Here is a 20,925-nt window from a genome sequence, read left to right as displayed (position 1 = left end):
TATTTAACTGCATACTTCCAAGTGTATCATTTCACCTGAAGTTATGTGGTTTTATCTTTTACATAGTGTTGGCTATTAAGACTTGCTGCAGATAGCAATTACTATTGCTAAGGTTGTTTTCCACTTTTATTTTTAGAGGTAGTTTTTCATTTTTCAGTTGAATTATCTGAAATGTTTATTCTGACTTTTTTTTACTTTTCTCTCTGTCTTTAATAAGACTTTCCCACTCTCCAAATGAACTCTGTCTCAGAATGGTGATTCTACCAGAGAAAGATACAGAGGAAAATACTGTATTTGTTATGATACAAAGTGTTTTTTGAGAGGTGATCTTGGGGGAAAATATCCCCAAAGTCCCTTATTTTCCACCTTTAGTAGATGAATCAGGAGTTAGTGTCTCACATACCTATAACATAGGTACACTTAGTGAAGAGAAGTCCCTGCCAGTGGGGGAACCACAAACCTTCACTGGTTTGTGAAGGCAACCAGATAGGTAACTTGCTTACGTGGAGGCAGTAATTCTTGACCCCTCCTGTATTTTTCTGCGGGTTAAGGAGTATACAACACCTCTTAGGGCATAAAAAGAACTGCTGTCTCCTCGGAAGCAAAAAATTCTTGACCATGAGTAACTTGCTTGAGTGCTAGGCAGGAACTTTCCATTTTGCTTTCACAGAATCTTCAGGATTTCAGATTTTTATAGGTAAAAGAAATGAGGTGGATTGAAAACTGACTGAATATTGAGGCCCAGAGGGTGATGGTGAGTGGCACAAAGTTTAGTTGAAGGACAGTAACTGGTCATGTACCGCAGGGGTCAATACTGGGTCCAGTCCTGTTTAACATCTTCATTAATGTTTGGGGTAGAGTGTACCGTCAGGAAATTTCCTGACGAAACAAAACTGAGGAGGAGTGGCTGATGCACCAGAGGGTTGTGCTGCCATCCAGAGGAACCTCAGTGTTCTGGAGAAATGGGATGATGGGAATCTGATATAGTTCAACCAGAGGAAATGTGAAGTCCTGCACCTGGAGAGGAACAGCCCCTGGGCACCAGTGCAGGCTGGGATCTGACCATATGAGGAAGAAGCTTAGCAGAAAAAGCCCTGGGGGTCCCGGTGGACACCAGGTTGATGGTGAACGGCTTATATGCCCTTGCTACAAAGAAGGCCATGGTATCCTGGGCTGCATTAGGAGTGTTGCCAGCAGGTTGAGGGAGGTGATCCTTCTCCTCTGCTCAGCACTGGTGAGGCCACAGCTGGAGTGATGGGTCCAGTTGTTATGAGAGAGACATTGGACATGCTGAGGAGAGTCCAATGGAGAGGCCGGAAGATGATGAAAAGACTGGACCACCTTTCCTATGAGGAAAGGTTGAGAGAGCAGGGACCATTCAGCCTGGAGAAGAGAAGGGTTAGGGGGATCTTAACTGATGTGTACAAGTACCTGAGAGGAGGGTGCAAAAGGACAGTGCCAGACTCTTTTCAGTGATGTGCAGTGATGGGACCAGAGGCAATGGGCACAACTTGAAATACAGGAGGTTCCCTCTCAACATCAGAAAACACTTTTTTTTACTGTGAGGATGTCTGAGCACTGGCACGGGTTGTTGAGGGAGGCTGCGGAGTCTCTGTCCTTAGAGATATTCAAAAGTGTCTTGGACTTGGTTCTGGGAAACTGGCTCTGGGTGGCCCTGCTTGAGGGACAGGGGTTGAATGAGGTGATGTCCAGAGGTCCCTTTCAACCATAACCATTCTGTGATCTGTGAAAAGTACACAAGGAAGAGCATCATGTCCCATGATTGTAAAAGTTCGTTTCTCTTTCCTGGACAAATAAATAAAACCCAAACAATCAAGTTAAAAGAAGGAAAAAAAACAACAAAACAACCCCCTAGGAATATTTTCAAAGTTTCATTATACTTCAGGAAAAAAAAGTCATATTGCCCTTTGTTTTAATGTAGTATTAACTCTTTTGACATTAGAGGATTAACCTGAAATACAGTGCACGGTCCTTTGGTTTTAAGGGGCATTTGTGGCATTGGTCCACAGAATCTACGTCAGCTTAGTGAAATTAGTGATCTTAAGAAAAATGTTTTTACATGTGTATAATACAAACTTGCTACTATTTAGCTATTAATTCCTCAACAGTCTGTCTGTGCAGGGTATTGCTTAGTTTCCACAGACTGGTTGCTAAGGAGAGTGGAATGTTCTCTGCAGTTTCTCAAGGAGTCAGGGTTAGAGAATAGATGATCCATCTCCTGTGCTTCCATTGCGTTACTTTCAGTCATTAAGAAGTTCTCTGATGTGTTTGGAATGAGACAAGTTTGTTAAGAGCAAAGCAAATGGGGACATGGAAGAGAAAAGAAGCAACTGCCTTATAGGAGAAGGGTGAAGGACAAGCTACACGGAGTGGTTAGATTTAAGTCAGGAAGATGATGGCATGAACACATGGGTAAGGGGGGGATGTATAAAAAGCTATTAGCACAGAGCTAGTAATATGTTCTGGGTGATGCAGACAGTATAGAAGATAGTAGGGACTTTTGGGATCTAATTTGTTGGTATGATATGGTTTGAATGCAAAGTACCTGAGAAGCTTGCTGGCAAGATACAAGTCTAAACATGGTGTACTGGCAGTTTTTTCACAGAAGGTCCTGCTGAAAATGAGGGGGGATCTTGCAGCAGAACATTTTTATTTTCCTCATTAAAATTTGTCGTGTATCAAAACTGCTGCATTGCTTTCCTTACGCTATAATTTCAAATTCTTCTGTTACTTTTTATTCAGTATGTCAAATCTCAAGTCCCTGGTATTGAATATAACAATACTCAGTTCTTTTTAAAAAGCAAACTGATAGATTCAGCTGAAGAGGCTTGGCTTGGAACGTTATTTGGAGGGAACAATACATCCAGAAATACTTCTTAAGGTTTTTTGAGTTCTAGATTTTCATATGAACAGGTTGTGATTTTCATATGAACAGGCTCCATCTGTTTCCTAAAGCCTAATTTTAGGAGCAGTTAGGAGTCTTACATTTTGGACTTTCAAGCCCAAGACATGCTTGTTCGAGTGCATAGCAGAGACCAGTTGCACGAATTACAGTACAGTCTGCTTTAGGCTGTCTGTATCAGGTGAATAAAGATTCATGAGGGAATTTTTTTACATGAACAGGTGTTGAAACGTGACTGAATAGTTCATGTGGAGGAAGGTAGTTTGGTTGTTACAGAGCATAAGAGTTGAATTCCCAGAGGAATGAGTTGTCATAGTAAGATGTCCTTGAGAAAGTCAGGCTATGCAGGAATGTATAATGATGATAAATAATATTATAAATGTAATAACAAATAAATATAATAAACCTCACAATAGGCGAGGTTTCCAAAATTTAAAATGCACTGCTTTTACTAGATTGGGGTATAAATGCTAATTATTTTTACGTGCCTGAGTGAGAGCTGTAAAACTTTGGTTTCATGACCTTTTTCTCTCATGACCGTTTTCTCTTAAAAAGCTTAATTCTAGTGCAAAGGTTTATGTGTGTTTAAAGTAGGTTTTTTCCTTTCTTCATTTGTATAGAAGTATGCCTGCTGAACTGAACTATTTTGTTCTGAAGTGTGAAGTGTCCCATCAGTTTTCAACTAATTTTTGGTTTTCTTACCCTAGATTCTGAAGAAGCTCCATCTGTAAATCCTTCCAGTGTAGATGGGAATGTTGATTCAGAAGCAGAAAAGGACCCTGCAGCCAACAACAGCAAACAAGTGGTCCCTAGTAAGGCACCACTTCCATCTGCTCTTGATGAGTATGAGTTTAAAGATGATGATGAAGATGAAATGAAAAAAATGATAGATGACAAACATGTTCTTAGAAAAGACCTACGGAAAGAGGATGAGACTGAAGCTGAAAAGTCCAGCTTATTTGTGAAACAAGAAAAAGTTGTGTTCTCAAAGTCATTTAAAAGCAAAAAGCAGAAACCATCAAGAGTTCTGTATTCCAGTTCTGAAAGCTCAGATGAAGAAATACTTCAGGACAAGAAGATAGTCTCTCCTTGCTCTGTTTCAGAGACATCAAATTCTGATGTCAGAGTGAAGAAAGAATATATAGTTACAAACGAACACAAGCAAAAAGGCAAGGTTAAAAGGAAAGTAAAAAATCAGAGCAAAAATAAAGAGAATCAAGAAGTAAAGCAAGAAAAAGAAAATGCTAGAGTAACAAATATAGCTCCTTCTGGGTTAGATTCTTTAGATAAAGCTAGAGAGGAAGAAACCTTTAAGAAGTCTTTCACTTCAAAAGAAGATTCTTCTTTACATCTATTTCATATCACTGCCGGAAAATCTCCAAAGCATCCCTGTGGATTAAGTGAAAAGCAGTCAACACCACTAAAGCAAGAAAACACCAAAACTTGCTTATCACCGGGAGGTTCTGAAATAACGTTGCAGTCTGAATTAGTTCGGTATGATCACAACACTGATTCTGATTATTTAGTAGAAAGCTCTAGTGGCAAATCCAGCAAGCACAAAGAAAAAAGCAAGCATCATCAAAAAGATTTTCACTTGGAATTTGGTGAAAAATCTAGTCCTAAAATTAAAGAGGAAGATAATGGCTCAACATTTGAGAATTCAGAGTATACTTTGAGAAAGATTGACAAGGAAGGTAAAACACTTAAAAAGCATAAATTAAAGCACAAAGACAGAGAAAAGGAAAAGCACAAAAAGGAACAGGATGGGGAGAAGGAAAAACATAAGCATAAAGATAATGGTAAAGAAGTTCAAAGAAGTATTGAGTTTGACCGAGAATTTTGGAAAGAGAACTTTTTCAAAAGTGATGAAAATGAAGATACATTGTTAAATACAGAACACGAATCTCTTTCTTCAGACAGAAAATCAAAGCTAGAAAAGGCTATGGCAAAAGAAGATAAGTTAGTTAAGGAGAGACAGTTCCAGAAAGAAAGAAATACTAAAGAGGAGAGAGAAAAAAACAAAAAGGAAAGTGAGAAGTTTCTCAAGGATGGAAAAATAAAAGATGTAAAAGAAGAGAAAGAAATTATGCTTGCAGATAAAGAAATGGAATTGTTCTGTTTTGGTGTTAAAGATGAGGCAGGCAGCATGCATTCAATAGAAAGAGAAACAGATACTGAAAAGCAGGAAAAGAATTTAAAGGAAAATAAAGAAAAGACTGAGAAGCGAACCTCAGCCAAAGAAAAAGACGTTGAAAAGATAGAAAGAAAACATGGAGAAAAAGAGAAAAAGCTAAAGCATGAATACAAGATAGAGAAAGAAAAAGCAGAAGTAAATGAAAGTACAGAGAAAGTAAAGGAGAAGCCCAGTTTTCAGCAAGCAGAAAGATGCCATAAGGAAAATGATAAAGTAAAAAGCATGGGTACTCTTAAAAAACTTGATGACAAAGAAAAAAATAAAGAAAAAACTGATAAGAAGCATGACAAAGAAAAGACTGATAAAGACAGACATTGGGCTGAAAGCAAAGAAAAACACTGTACTGAAAGAAAAGTCAAGCAGTCTGAAAAAGAATCTGAATGTACTAAATTAGAAAAAAACAGAACTAAAGAAAAGGAATTTGAAAAGAAAGACAAATCCAAAGACAAGGAGATCTCATCAACAGCAAACTCAAAACACTTGCAAGAGGAAAGGAGATGCAGTATTACAGAAAGTAATAAAACAGTGCATGACAAACTGTCATCTTTGAAAGAAAAACCAAAAGATGATTTGTTGAAAACTCCAGATGGTAGAGAGAAAGATAAAAAAGATAAAGACATAGACCGATACAAAGAGAGAGACAAGCATAAAGATAAACTGCATCAAAGTAGTTTACTGAAACTAAAACTTGAACATGAGAAACTTAAGCCTAAACCAGCTCCTGCACCAAAGGATGCTCGACCTAAAGAAAAAAGATTAGTCAACGATGATTTAATGCAAACTAGTTTTGAAAGAATGCTGAGCCTTAAAGATCTGGAAATAGAGCAGTGGCATAGAAAACATAAAGAAAAAATAAAACAGAAAGAGAAGGAACGTTTAAGAAACCGCACTTGTTCAGAACTTAACAAAATGAAGGAAAAACCCAAACACTCATTAGCTGAAGTAAAAAGCAAAGAACTGATTCGTTCAAAAAGCTCAGAGTTGCCAGATGTTTGTATGAAGGAAAAACAGCTAAAAGATGCTACAAGTAATAGATCTCAATCAGTAGATACCAGAAGTGTCAGTGTTATAAAGCCTTCATTGGCTTTAGATAATTTAAATAGATCCCCCAAATCAGACAGTGAAAAGATGGGTCTGAGCTCCAGGTCAGTGTCTGTCTTGTCTGTCGCAAGCTCTGAGGATTCTTGCCATACCACAGTAACTACTCCAAGGCCTGTAATCGAATATGATTCTGACTTCATGCTGGAAGGTTCTGATTCCCAAACGTCTTTTTCACAATCACCATTTTTGGCAAGTGCCAAATCACCAGCTCTTCTTGAGAAAGAGACGGATGGTCTTGCTGAGTTGCCAGATCGCATTAAGCCACCTTTCTCAAACAGGCTTCCACCAATGTACATTAGATCAGCATCTGTTGAAGATGTTAAATTGGTTTTAAATGAGTGTAGACCTGTTACAGAGGTTCGAAGATGCAGCATGCCTGCTGCTGTTTCTGAACACAGCAAGCAGCCTCAAATGTCAGAAGAAAACCAGAACGCTCTGCCATCAGTCCAGACTTGCGCTAGCACTTCTCCTAAACCAGAACTACCGTGTGGCATGCTCGAAAGAGACTTTCAAAGCAGTATGACTGTACTGCAGTCAAACTTTACATCATCTCCAGATGGAGTTGTTAGCAACAAGCAAGTAATGACGGGTACAAGTACCGTTAAAAATACTGCTCAGATGAGCCCTTCAGAAGAGTCTAACTTGCATTTAGAACCGTGTAGTCAAAGTGATGTAACTCAGCAAAACAAACCGTGGGATGTGCCTTTTGACAGACTTAATTCGTTAAACAATGAGTTTAACAGCTCAGGTTGTGGTGTGTCAGAGCAAGATACTACCTGTGTTATAGCAATGCATAATTCTGAAAGCAGGACATTAAAAGAGCAACAGGTATCTGAATTTTTGCCTCAGCATGCTGAAATTAAGGGAAGTTCCAGTTCTCAAGAATCTGCATCATTTTTGCCTTCACAGTCACCTTGTTCTTTACCTATCCAGCCACTTCCACTTGTGTCTAAACACATTTTACCAGGCATTAGCAGTCAAGATTCATTATTTGTACAACAACAAAATCTAGTTCAAACTACAACTTCTGCTTTGGATACAGATGCTATGAGTACCAGAGAGCTGGAAAATGCTTTCTTCCCTTCAAACATTAAGAAGACTGACACACCCATTGCTCTATATTCTGAGAGCTCTGCAAAGGATGTTTCACAGAGTTATGAAAGGGTGAATGATTTACCAGTGGTATCCTTAGAGAAAGGTATTCCTGAAAGTGATAGCAGTTCACAATTAAATGTGAATTCATACACATTCGGTAAAGTTGTTTGTAAGAACGCTCTGAGTGAAGTGGATAGTAACACAGCAGATACTTCAGATATTAGAAATGAAAAAGACCAGCAAGAGAAGTTGATCTCCACACATGTTGTTGATAGTAAAGCCAATGCTGATCTCTGTGAACTAAGTTCAGGAATGTCAAAGGGAATTACGAATGAATCGGGTAATAAAAACCCCTGCACTGCAGACAGAGAAAATGTGTTGGCAGATGATCCACCACAGTACTCCTCTTTATCTAATTTGGAAAATAGTTCACAACAGATTACACAGGAAGAGGTGCATAAGTACAGCCAAATAGTTAAAGTAGAAGAAGAAATTGCTGAGGATCAGAAGGTGGAACAGCAGGAAGTACCTCAAAGAATCACGAGGAACAGAGCAAATTTGCTCGCTAACCAGGGCAAGCAGAATTCTCTTGGCTGCACACAAACATCAGAAAAAGAGTCTGAATCATCAGCATCTATGAAAGCAAGGATTAGATTAACTGAAGAGGATGATGCTCAGGTACATCATCCACGAAAAAGAAAAGTGTCACGTGTGCCTCAGCCTGTGCAAGCAAACCCTTCTTTACTGCAGGCCAAGGAGAAAACCCAGCAGTCTCTGGCAGCTATTGTTGATTCTTTGAAACTTGAAGAGATTCAGCCGTACAGTTCTGACAGAGCAAACCCTTATTTTGAATACTTGCACATAAGGAAGAAAATAGAAGAGAAGCGTAAATTACTGTGCAGTGTTATTCCTCAGGCACCTCAATATTATGATGAATATGTGACCTTCAATGGCTCATACCTATTGGATGGGAATCCGTTGAGCAAGATATGCATCCCAACTGTAAGTAACATGGTTTTTAAATATACACTACAGTGAAAGGCATGTTTCAGTTTTATTTTTGTAACTTTCATGTTCTTCCTAACTTGCTTCTGAATATTCTGCTGAAAACAGTAAGTTGACATATGCCAAATTAATATTGACTAATAAGGTCGTATTTAAAAGCCTTGGATAGTGGAAATATCAACAGTGGTTTCACAGTCATTGTAAGACAGGCCATGTAGGACACCTGTAAAAGGCACAAAGACTATATTTCAAAGTATGTACTAATATAAAGCCTGTCCTTTCAGAAGTGAAATCAGATATTGAGAGCTTCTCTGAATTTCTGCTGTCAAAAATTTTGTTAAAACTAATTATTCAAAGCTGTTTCATTTGGAGCTGTTTCAGTTGGTCTGTGAGTGAACCAGGGTGTATAGTAAGCTTTGCCACAGTGTACCAGGCTGTCAGCCTCCCCAAGTCTGCAGATCTTTCTCAGTAGCTGTTGCAGCTTCTATAACATCTTTATCACTAGCAGCTGCTAGTCAAGTACATACTGTTTCCAAGCTACAGCTTTCTGCTTTGGCATCACACTTCAGTGCTTTATTTGGGACAGGCGGAAAGTAGAGAAGCATGGCACATATTTTTCCCTGGCCCATTTTCCACCTGAGCGATAGAATTCATTTCACTGTCATAAATGGCAATGCGTGTAGACACTATAAGGAGGGGAGAGTTATTGACCTGATATTAAAGCAGTGCCTTATACTTCCTGTCTCTCTTGATGTGTGTAATAGGGACTCTGCACTTACTGAAAATAAATTTAGGTGGTGGAGTGCAAATTCTTGGGTAGCAGGTTTAGAAAATAGAGATGGATGTGTGCTCCCCGTTCTCAATGGTTTTCAATTACTCATTGAAAAGAAATCCCTCCTTAAAAAAAGTTGATAAAAATATGAATATGTAATTGAAGGATTACCATTACTGATTTTTTATTTAGATTTCTGGTTTGCTTCCCTATCTGCTCATATTCTGGTGATAGTGATGTTTTAAACTATTACTCGTTTTGTATATGCTTTGATGGTCCTGTTAATCTACTGTTGTAGAGAGAACAGGTGGAGATTTTTATTCCAGACTGTTAGAAGGAAAAAGGAAGAAAAGAAATTCTTAGAAGTCAAATTTATTAGGAAATTGATGTTTATTTTCATTAGGATTAAAGTGTAAGAAAACAGCATGAGTTTTAATCTAAAGAAGATATTCTAAGCATTCAGTTTTGTTTGTCTGAAAAAATCATCTGCAATGCAACTAAATGCTTTGTTTACTTACTGTCACTTGTGTAAATGTACAATTTTGATAAAATTTCCCATGTTTCTTTCCAGAAAAAGATACTGTTTACAAAATTATTAGAAGTTCAGATTTAACTTCTGTGCAGAGCTTGCTTGTGTATACAGTTTAGTAATTTTATTTTGTCACCATTAAAAATCACAGTCTTAATAGTTCCTATTACAAATGTCATAAAGAGGAGTATTGCTAAACCAGAGATCATTTCATGCTCAGAAATGGGTGTTTGTTTAATTTACACATTGTCCAGCAGTGTGAAAATAAGGGCTATGCCTAGTCTCTCTACAGTGGTGAAATACTAGTATCATATACATGGTGTTACGCCTATAATGCAGAATTTAATAAGTAACTGTAAAATTACCTTTTTGTTGAGTTTGTTTTACAGTTTTTTCCTTTGATTCTTTAATTCTCTGTTAACTAAACTTTTGCCTCGTCAATTTACATAGGATATGAGAAAGTAGATATTCCGGTGTTTTAGATATCCCCTGTGTGGAGGTCTGTGAGAAAATAATACATTTAGCTCTGACACTCCGAGACTTGGAGTAGTTTGTGTAACATACTGTTCTCTGCATTGGAAATTTAATGATGCATTGTAGTTTATCTGATGAACTTCAAACATCCTGTAGGTGGGAACCAGGAGATGGTATGCTAAAATTTGATTTCCGCAGCCTTGTTTATATAGTGTAATTTATAACTTGTATCACTTAGGGTTGTAAGGGTATTCACGTATGAATTGTGGCTTCCCTCTCACCAATGCAAATAGAAAACATAAGGCAAGAGACACCAGGTCAGTTCAAAATAGAAAGAAGCAAACCTGAATCTTGTAACAGAGTGAGTTTGAATTGTACTTGGCTGTGTTGCCTTTCAGATTGCTCAGTTGGTATGTTCTGCAGGGTTCAGTCACACTTGTACTGTCTCCTGAGAGGAGATCCCAGGATTCTTTGCCAGTCTTTGATGGCTATCTAGCGGATATGTTTCTAGTAAAAGGGATTCTGTCCAGTCTCTCTGGCATTACTGTAGAAACTTCAGTGGTAATACCTAATTTTAGGGCTGTTAGCAGAAACTTGTTTCCTAAATGCATTAAATACAGCATTAGAGCAGGCCAGTTATTTGGATGACATAGATGAGAGGAGGTTTGTAGTGGGCACAAGTGAATTTATACAGTAAAGAGTTGGTGTTCTTGCTGTAGTTGGTTTGAGGGATGCAAGGCATGCAAGAAACTTTGTTAATTGATTTTCATGTGAGGTGAGAATACGTCTTGAACCTTAGCTTTTATGGGTCATTTCTCAGACTGGGAACAGAGAATGCTCTGAAGCAGTTTCCCTCTCTTCTGTGTGAGGCCTGGGCCCCTAAGAAAATAGTTTGATAACTTTGTTTATACTAAAAACTGGGGGCATCTTTTCCTTGTGTAGTGCAGTTTCATGCTCTGTTCTTCGAAGTCCAGCTAGAAGGCCCAAGAGGCTCTTCTGGCTGTTCTTGCCTTGAAACCTTTAACTTGGACTTCCTGGTCTCAGAGAAACCGATTTCCTTTGCCCGAATCTCGTGCTGGTTCACAAATTGGGATTTCCAGCAGGTGGTGTGAGACTACCCAAATCCTGTGTTTTGGGCTCTAAGGATCCAAGGCTCGCTCTTTCCGAGTTTCCAAGAAGAGAGTTAAAAATTGATCATTCCATAAATGACTGTAACCAAACTCAGCCCTGTATTTAGCTGTAGGTTTTGGCAAACTGTCTTGGGCTGGGCTGGAGTGAAGCGTATGAAGTTTATGGATGCATCCAGCAGCAGTAGTGATCCCTGAGGTTACAGAGACCTGTTGCTGCCGCACAGGTCTGAACATAATCTGTGCTCAGGGCTGAACAAAATCTGCTGTGGCTGTGCAGAAGCAGAGTTCTCCTACACATTTAAATAAAAGTCCACACAGGTTTGTTGTCTGGATGATCAGGTCCTTTCCAGGTGGTTTTTACAGTGTTGGTTCTTATTTCTGTTGCGAAATAAAACAGTCCATAAATTTAAGGGAATAACATTTGAAATGTAGTGACAGGACAAAGGTGAATGGGTTCAAACTGAAAGAGGCCAGGTTTAGATTAGATATTAGGAAAAAATACTTCACTGTGAGGGTGGTGAGGCACTGGAACAGGTTGCCAAGAGAAGCTGGGGATGCCCCATCCCTGGAAGTGTCAAGGCCTGATTGGATGGGGTTCTGAGCAACCTGGTCTAGTGGAAGGTGTCCCTGCCCATGGCAGGGGCGTTGGAAGTAGATGATCTTTAAGGTCCCTTCCAACCCAGGCCTTTCTGTGATTCTGATTCTGTGAAATTGTTCAGATGGTATGGATGCTAAGCTAAAACATGCTGATACCCATTATGATTGAGACAACCATTCCAGTATGTGTTTGTAGTTTGTTGGTGTGTTTTTGGTTTGGTTTGTTGGGGGTTTTTTGGTGTATATTTGTTTTTAATACTGATGACTTATAAAAAATGGCATATGCCATAAATGTTACTGGTTCGAGAGCCAAACCATTTTCATTGAGAGAAGTGTATCCTGCATAGCAGTTTGAAATGTGAAGGAGTTGAATGTCATAACAAATAATAACTTAAGGAATGAACAGCAATTACTTATTCAGTATTTTCTTTAATTCAAGACATTGGCTAACTTCCAGCATGGAGGGGAAATGTCCTGAAATAATATTCCAGTATAATAATAATTGAATCATTTTTGGTAGATAAATCACTTTGTTACTAGAGTGTATAGGTACAAGACTGATACTAGTAATGCAGTGTGTCTGTATTTTCATAATGGATTTATTACTTCTTCACAGTTGCAAGATCTGTGTTATTGCAGAGAACTATTTATGTTTACATGTTCGTGTTAGGTACAAGGTAGAGTATAATACCTGTAGGTATGTATTTCAGCTCTGGTTTCAGAGTATCAGTGGTAGTAAAAGTGTGCAGTATAAAATGCTGTTGCCACTGTATGGATATATCAAGTGGTTTATTTTTTTTAACAGTACTTTTCATTTTCTTACTTTGCTCTTGCATTTTGCTAGGCAGTTTTTATCTTCTTGAAATGAACAGCTGTGCTTTAAAGAGTCTTTAGAACTGAAAGCAAGTTGTATTTTTACTATATTCTACTTTATAACCCTTTTAAAAAAACAGCTATGGAATGCTGACAGTGACTGGTTAAAAGTACTAAACAGCTTGAAATGCTATTTCATTTGGGTTTATTAATTTTTATGGTAAAGAATTCTAAAAACCTTTCATTGCAAATACATCAAAATCACGTAATTAGTGGAAAGTTAAAAACTCGTATTTTCCCTAAAAAATACCTTGCTTATGGTTTCTTGGTTTTTTTTAATAGGTCATACAGGCAATACTAAACATGTTAAATACATATTCACTGTACTATTTATAATTTTTTTTCCACAGATTACACCACCTCCATCACTGTCAGAGCCACTTAAGGAACTATTTAAACAACAGGAGGTTGTAAGGATGAAACTGCGTTTACAGCACAGTATTGAAAGGGTAAGACTAATTTTTTTATTTCCCAAATTTAAGCTTTGGGGTTTTTTTCTTTTTCAGTGGACAGACTACATTTTCCTCAATTTAACAATGTTTTGGAAGTAATCTGTTTTCTCTCCAAATTTATGAATTGGAGAAACTTTTAAGTGGTGGTGGTGGGGAATTGTTAGGACAGCTGTTAGCAGACCAGTGAAGTCGATAAGATAGCAGCTTTTTCCTGTCAATTGCTCTAAGTTCTGGCCCAGATTTATCCCAGAGGCAATGGGAAGAAAGCTTCGGTCTGTAGTTTTTAAAGCTCATAATGGTTGTAGATTTCAGAACCAAATTGATGGAGTTAAAAGAATTTAAGAAATAGTAAATTCTGTATTGAGAGAAGATACATGTGGCTCTAACACTAAAACATTTTTTGCAATATTCTGCTGGCAGAAACTGCACAAAATTATAATAGAACTGCATCTGTAGGCATCATGGAATTTGAATACAGAAATAGAGAAGATATTCCTGGTTTAGGAGTATTCATTATTTTTAGGCTGCCCAAACCTTTTCCTTGGCAACCTAGCTTTAGATGTCAGTATTGTGAGCCAGATTGCTTGTGGACACAGGCAGAATGCCTTTCTGATATAACATGTATCTTAATTATTTCCACACAGTTATACAAGCAGCTGCCTCATCAAGACCCGATGTGATAGTTTTTCAATTGATGATTTCAATGTGGCTTAACAAAACAGTTGAGGGAAGGGTTTTACTTGAATTTAGTATTTCAGTGTAAAGCTAGGTATAAAATACAAAGCACAAAGATTGTAAACATGGTTCAAGTTCTGACTGAGGAGATTAGTTGTAACTGAAAGCAATGTGGGCAGCAGGTCGAGAGAGGTGATCCCCCTCTACTCTGCCCTAGTGAGACCCCACGTGGAGTACTGCATCCAGGTCTGGGGTCCCCAGCACCAGAAGGATGTTCATCTGTTGGAACAGGTACAGAAGATAATCAGAGGGATGGAGCACCTCTCCTATGAGGAAAGGCTGAGAGAGTTGGGGTTGTTCAGCCTGGAGAAGAGAAGGCTCCAGGGAGACCTTACAGCAGCCTTCCAGTACTTAAAGGAGCTTACATAGAAGAGGGAGAGTGACTTTTAACACAGGCAGATAGTGATAGGACAAGGGGGTATGGTTTTAGACTAAAGGAGGAGAGATTTCAATTAGATATTAGGAGGAAGTTTTTTAGTGTGAGGGCAGTGAGCTACTGGAACAGATTGCCCAAGAGAAGTTGGGGATGCCCCATCCCTGGTAGTGTTCAAGGCCAGGTTGGATGGGGTTCTGAGCAACCTGGTCTAGTGGAAGGTGTTCTTCTCCACAGAGGGGGGTTGGAAGTAGATGATCTTTAAGGTCCCTTACAACCCAAACCACTCTATGATTCTAAGTACTTTTTGTGTTTTCCAAAAAGCAGGAAATATAATATTATAATCCACCTTCTTTTATTTTGATAAAAATTATAGCCATTATATTGCAGAGCAGTAAACACATACATTCTTTTATGTCTTACAAAATTCTGCATATTTTTAGTTATTTGGCTCAAATAGGCTGTTTTTCAAATGAAGTCCACGTTATAAAACTATAAGTCAAGTGAGTTTTTCTTGTCTCAGTTCAGGAAAGAATCTTATCCAGCTGTGAATTTCTGGAGTTTCTGCATGTTGCTTAAAAAAAAAAGAAACAAACCCCACAAATTATATTTCTGCTTCAGTTTTCTTGTCCATTGTGCCTGGCATGACAAGCATGTGACAAAAATCTTCAAACAGTCAAGACTCACAAATCTATATCCTAACACTGCTCCTCATACTTTTCTGCTTTCACCACATTTGTTAAATAGAACTTGCCTAGTGGAAAGTCTGGGCATGACATTCAGTGGGGGCTGAGGATAAGGAGAAGGTGTTTTCAGTTCTGACATTCACAGGACACTCTTTCCATCATTAAATGGAAATTTTGGATTTGATTAGAAGAGCGACCCCTCCTTGCTCCCGGTGGCGCATTTCTCACATTGTTCAAAAGTGTAAGCCCTAAAAAGAACTGTTTAAATAAATGGACTTTTTTTGAGTGCTTAATTTACCAAATGCGTGTTTATATGTTGATATCTTACTCAATTAGGAAAAGCTTATTGTCTCTAACGAGCAAGAGGTTCTGCGTGTCCATTACCGAGCAGCGCGAACTCTGGCAAATCAAACACTGCCCTTCAGTGCCTGCACTGTGCTCCTGGATGCCGAGGTGTATAATGTGCCTCTGGATGCTCAGGTAAAGATGGGTATTCCAGCATTTCAGACAAAAAGGTCTTTCCAGCCTGACTCCAGTGAAGCATTTGGAGAGAATTCTGTTCCCATCCTGAAATTGTCGTTGCTTTGCCTGGAATTAAGATTTTGCTCACTATAGGTTGTTACTTATATTGGGCCTCATTTGGGTGTACAATAACTAGAGGATATAGGTGTATGTATGTCTTTTTCTGGTTTGTACTTTGCCTGGTTTTCTTTCACCTCCAGAAATTATGAGATGGATACAATGAGAACATTGCTCTGCTGATTTTTATGAAAACTAATTTCAGTCATAAACAGAACATGTTTTCAGAAGCTTACAAATACAGCTTAAACAGGAACAAAAAAATTACCAGAATATAAGATAATTTCTATCAGTAATCCAGAGAATTGGAATGCAGCAGTGTGTGAAATGATGAAGTTAGTTTGTGAAATTTGGAAATGTTTGTGGAGATACCGCCCACATTAAAGTTTCCTCCTCTTTGTAAGACAGCCACCAGAACTGCTCCATAAAAAACAGATGACCAACAGTGAAATGTTGAATGCTACCAGATGAAATTTTTTTTTTTTCAAAATCACCTCAAGCTCCATGTTATTTATATGCGCCATCTTATTTACGTGTTCGGCGTTGGTATTTAGTCCTGATTAAAACATGGAATAAGCAGTGTACATTATGATCTGTATACCTTTTATGGACTCTCACCCAAAAGTTGGCTCCAGCTGTATCTGTAAGATAATACAATCTCATGTATTTTGTGAACAGTTCTTGTAACTAACAGAAATGGAAATAGCATTCAGCACCTTTTTCAGTGACTGCGAGGACTGTCCTTTGCACTCAAGCAAAGGACCAAACCAAAGAAGTGGGAGGAAAAATGCCCAAGTTTTTGGTGGACAGAGTGTTAGATGGTCACAGTTCACTTAAATGTCTCCAGCTCATGGTTAGAAGATCAGTGCTGTGGAGGGCTCTTTCTAGAAGAAGCCTTTTCAGCTGTCATTCACATCTGAAATCTCAGCTCTTTTCTAGAAATGTCAATCTCTGCAGGTTTGGTTGGCCTTTTTTGTTTCTGTTCTTCCCGTTGCTACAGTGTGCAAGTTCCTGCAGTGTCTTTTTTTCTCCCTTGAAGAGTAACAGCAGCTTGTTCTATTTAGTGCTTATTATTTAAATGTTAAATTGGCAGAGTCTGGCTTTAGGACTATGTATATAGAGTATCTAGTTTCTTACAATGGACAGATGTGACATTCCAGATTCTTATGAAATAGTTGGAATTTTAAAAATAACTTTCATTAGGTAGGACATAAGACAGGTCTGCTCACTTTTTTTAATCTCCCTTTGGGGATTTTGATGGTAAAAATATTTTTTATTATTGCATTGAATACATTGAAGTTTGCTTAAGTTTTCCATGTTTTTGCTTTTCCCTGAGGGAATATTAATTTGTTACTGAATTTTAAAGAAAACAGAGTAATTTTGTGGAAGGCTCTGACTTCTGTTAGTTAAGACTTCAAGGCATAAATCTTTAAGCCTCCTACTCTAAATTTGAAAAGTAGAGCACAGTAAATAGCTTGAGGGAATCTGAAAATACCCATTTTGAGTGAGCAGCTGGCTTGCAGTGGAAATGGTGGTCAGCATTTATGCTCATAAATACCTTCGTACTTTGAGTTCATGTTTTCATCGGGTGGGATTGTTTATTGTTTATGTCCCATAGAGTAAGTTTTGTGTTTTAAAGTATATTTAAGATTGAATTGTCAAGTAACTTAGAGTTTGAATAAATTTTTGGTTTTTTTGCAGACTGATGACAGCAAAACTTCGGTGAGGGATCGATTTAATGCAAGACAGTTTATGTCATGGCTGCAGGACGTTGATGATAAGTTTGACAAGTTAAAGGTATACTCCTTTCTATTTCCACTTTAAAAAAGAAAACCAAAACTAATGTCATCGAGAAGATGAAATTAATAAATAGTAGATTTGAGTGCAGTATCATAGGCTTTTGTAGAGGTTTTAAGGGCAACACAAGGTCCAGCAGTATAAAAAACCTGACCTTTGCTGCCATGTAGCGTAATGGAATAATCAGCAAATTTCTAAATACGTACTGGGGGAGTTACTTACTATCACCAGAGGGGCTCTTAGATATATTTCCTGTTTTCAAACTTGTTGCATTATTTTTTCAAATACCGAAATAACTTTTTTCCTCAATTTTAAAATAGACATGCCTTTTGATGAGGCAGCAGCACGAAGCAGCGGCGTTAAATGCGGTACAGAGACTGGAGTGGCAGCTTAAACTGCAAGAACTTGATCCTGCTACATACAAATCTATCAGCATTTATGAAATTCAGGAGTTTTATGTTCCTCTTGTTGATGTGAATGATGACTTTGAATTGACACCAATATGACAATTAGCATCTTCTGGCTCACCCTTCCCCTTGGACAGCTAGAGGCTGAGGTGCAGGGATACACAGATGTATTTTTATTTTAAGACAGAGCACTTAATTCTGTGGAATACTACCTTTCTCAATAATTCAGGTGTTCCTTCAGAGAAGTGTGGCATGGACTCCTGTTCAAACACAGAAAATGGATGCAAATTTTAAATTCAGATTCCCAGTAAATGCTGTTACGTGTAGTGTAAAATTGTTTGTAGCTTTAGAGCTTACTGCTGAAAAAGATGACAAAACCTGGTGAGTTAACAGCGCTGGAAGCTGTTAATAACTAAAACATCCACTCAGAGCCAAATGATACTTAAAATCTGCTATAAAGCTTTGTATTATGAAATTTCAGTAACAGTTGAACTCCCACAGAAAAATGATGAAAAAGCCTGTGGAAGAAAATGTAAGATTTGGAGGAAAATAATCAATTAAACTTATTATGTTTTGTAAATTACTGTACAATTTCTTTTTGGAAAAAGATGTAATATTGTCTTCATTTTTTAATAATTTATTTTATACATATTGTGCAAATGTAAATAGTCTTGTAATTAATGTTCAAACCTGTATAAAATAGATATTTTAAATGTAAAACTGTTTTTGTCTAATGTTTTATTGGACCAAAGTTGTACTTTTTATTACGTGTAGTGTGTTCCTGGTTGGCAGTTCCTTTTTGTATGGCATGCATTTTGATTTAGCTGATTGTTTCATCACCATAACTGTAAAAGAATTGAACTGTATTGCATGCTTCACAGGACTCTTAACTCCTTTCCTTCAATAACTGATACCCAAACAACTGTAATATTTACAAAATCATATTTCATATTAGTCTGCTGTTGTAATGCCATACCTGTGACTTCCTATACTGAAAATATTTTTGTGTAAAACGAAAAAACCCTTTTGCTCTTATATGGTGGTCTCGAAATAGAGCCTATTTTTTCCAACAAAATGCCTTTGAATTAAAATTCTTAAATTGTATATTGTCTATTTTAATATTAATCTATGGAAGGGATATGTAAATAGTTGTAAATATAATATTTAATAAATTTTATTGGTCATGTTATTAGTTGGAATTTCTTAATATGGTTAAAACTTGATACAACAAAACTTTGCATTTCTGGAATATGTAAGGAGGTTCAATGAAAAACTAAAAAAAATTTACTAGTGTTGTGAAATTTAACACTTTTTTTATTTTTAATACCATTAATGAACAGACCATTTAATACCATTAATGAGCAGTTAATTATTTATTAGTAGGAGGTTACAGATATTCATGAAAAAGATTTGTTACCCTCCAGTCCATAAATAATTCAAAAATGCTTGGGATCTGATGTCTGCGAAATTATTTCTGAAAAAAATGACGTTTGTGCAGAAGACTGGTTACCTGGAAAAGAGATTTAAAGTCCTTGAAGTGATTTTTAATTAATAGGTGAGCTGCTACAGAGAACTTAGTCCTTGTGCTTGTGTGAAGGGCGAGGGTGCCTTTCCTGGGGTAGTGAACAAGAGACTGGATGGACAGCAGGCTCTTTCCCATCTTTACATCACTGCTAGTGCCAGTCAAGAATGAATAGTAACTCAAGCATAGTAAAGCCAATTAATATGTAGTTCGTGCCCTGTAATTTTTTTCCCCACTTTTATATTTGTTAGGTACCTGTGGAAGGAGAAGTTGTTCCTGCTTTTATTTACAGGACTATCTTCCTGACATCACTCAGAACTAAAAATGTGTTGAAGAAAAAGCAAATTTCTTCTGAAAGTAAAATATTCTTCTGAGTGTAGCTGTAAATTTTTTACATGCTGCAGAAATCTGTATTGTCTACTTAAAAAGAAGTGGAAAAATGGATAAAGCTGCAAGGTGTTAACAACTAGTAAGTGGGTAGAAGTTACTTCCACCAGATACTTATTAGAGTAGTAAAAAGTAACATATATGGTTGGAAGTGAGAAAAGTATGAGAGAGGAATAATTACGAGTTTTGCAGAAAGAAAAGATTAAACTGGGTTGCAGGATTGTTGGTTGTGTTAGAAAACAAGCTGGTGCCAAAAATACTTGGGATGCAGGAAACAATAAAAGTATTTTGGCAGTATACCATCTTAAAAGGAAATCTGAAGACAGATGTTTTTTAGCATTAGCCTGCATCTTCTTTACAATGAGACAATTTCCTAGTATTGGGATATGTGAAACAGATTTTTTTCAATTGCAGATTTTTCGTAAAAATGTAGCTGCTCCAAATGTTTCAGCCCCTTAGATAATGATTTGATGGGTTCTTTGATTTGAAACCAAGTTTGTTACAGTCCTTTTTTCTTTTTTTTTTTTTTTCCCGAGTTTACTCTGTGGGATGATACCTCCTGTGTTGTTTAAGGACAGCGCGCTGTGGATTTCCCTCGAACACGATGGCGGGAGCTGTGAGCGGAGAAGGATGAGTGAGACGAAATGTAACAGTAGCTCGTTGGGGGGGTGGTCCGGATTCCCTCTCCAGGGTCTAGCTGTCTTCTGGGAAGCCCGGGGACTGCTCTTTCTGGGTACCAAGCCAGGTTCCTCCCGTGTTTTTCTTCCAGGGACCAAACTTGTTTCCTTGCTCCCTTGGAGCTTGGCACGTAGGAGGATAAAGCCGCTAAACAGCCGTGTTTTTGAGGTCCTGGGCGAGGCTGTCCGGATGTGCCTGCCCTTCCCCGGGCACCTGCTCGTTCTCAGGCTTCGGGAAGTTCATCACGGGGCTCGAGTTCCCCGCTGGCTCTTCGGCAGGCTGGTCCTGGCGCTTCCAGCGGCAGCGCCCCCCAGTTCTCTCTCCCGTCGCCCTCCTTGCCCGGAGCCCTCCGGCGGGGGGCTGCTGCCCTGAGCGCTCTCCGCTCTGCTCCCCTCCGCAGCCTCTCGGCGAGACTCCCGCGCCCGCTCCTCTCGCCCCGGCTCCCCCGGCCTGCCTCCCCTCGCTACAGGACCCTCGAGTTCCTCCCTGCCCGCACTCGGGTTGCGGGGGGTTGTTCTGCCGGGAAGAAGCCCCTCCGAGGCAGGCGCCCGGCCGTGTCCCCCCCGGTCCCGTCCCACTAGGCACGGTCTGGCGCGCAGCTCCATCCACCGGCTCC

General features: G+C 38.5%; 1 protein-coding gene across 1 annotated transcript in view; it reads left to right on the top strand.

Moving 5' to 3' along the window:
- ANKRD12 (ankyrin repeat domain 12) overlaps positions 1 to 18,911 on the top strand; it is a 59,095-nt gene extending 40,184 nt beyond the window's left edge. The window contains exons 8-12 of the mRNA XM_027737140.2: positions 3,631 to 8,315; positions 13,044 to 13,142; positions 15,276 to 15,419; positions 17,220 to 17,315; positions 17,636 to 18,911. Of these exons, the coding sequence (XP_027592941.2) occupies positions 3,631 to 8,315; positions 13,044 to 13,142; positions 15,276 to 15,419; positions 17,220 to 17,315; positions 17,636 to 17,821 (5,210 nt within the window). The 3' untranslated portion in view covers positions 17,822 to 18,911. The remainder of the gene's footprint in view (positions 1 to 3,630; positions 8,316 to 13,043; positions 13,143 to 15,275; positions 15,420 to 17,219; positions 17,316 to 17,635) is intronic.
- Positions 18,912 to 20,925: the final 2,014 nt, after the last annotated feature.

The sequence above is a fragment of the Pipra filicauda genome, unplaced genomic scaffold (assembly GCF_003945595.2).
Source record: "Pipra filicauda isolate LSUMZ 115617 unplaced genomic scaffold, ASM394559v2 scaffold271_size1040873_pilon, whole genome shotgun sequence".
In the NCBI taxonomy this organism is placed as follows: domain Eukaryota; kingdom Metazoa; phylum Chordata; class Aves; order Passeriformes; family Pipridae; genus Pipra; species Pipra filicauda.
The sequence above is the reverse complement of the archived record's forward strand: the minus strand, read 5'-3'. Positions and strand labels throughout refer to the sequence as shown.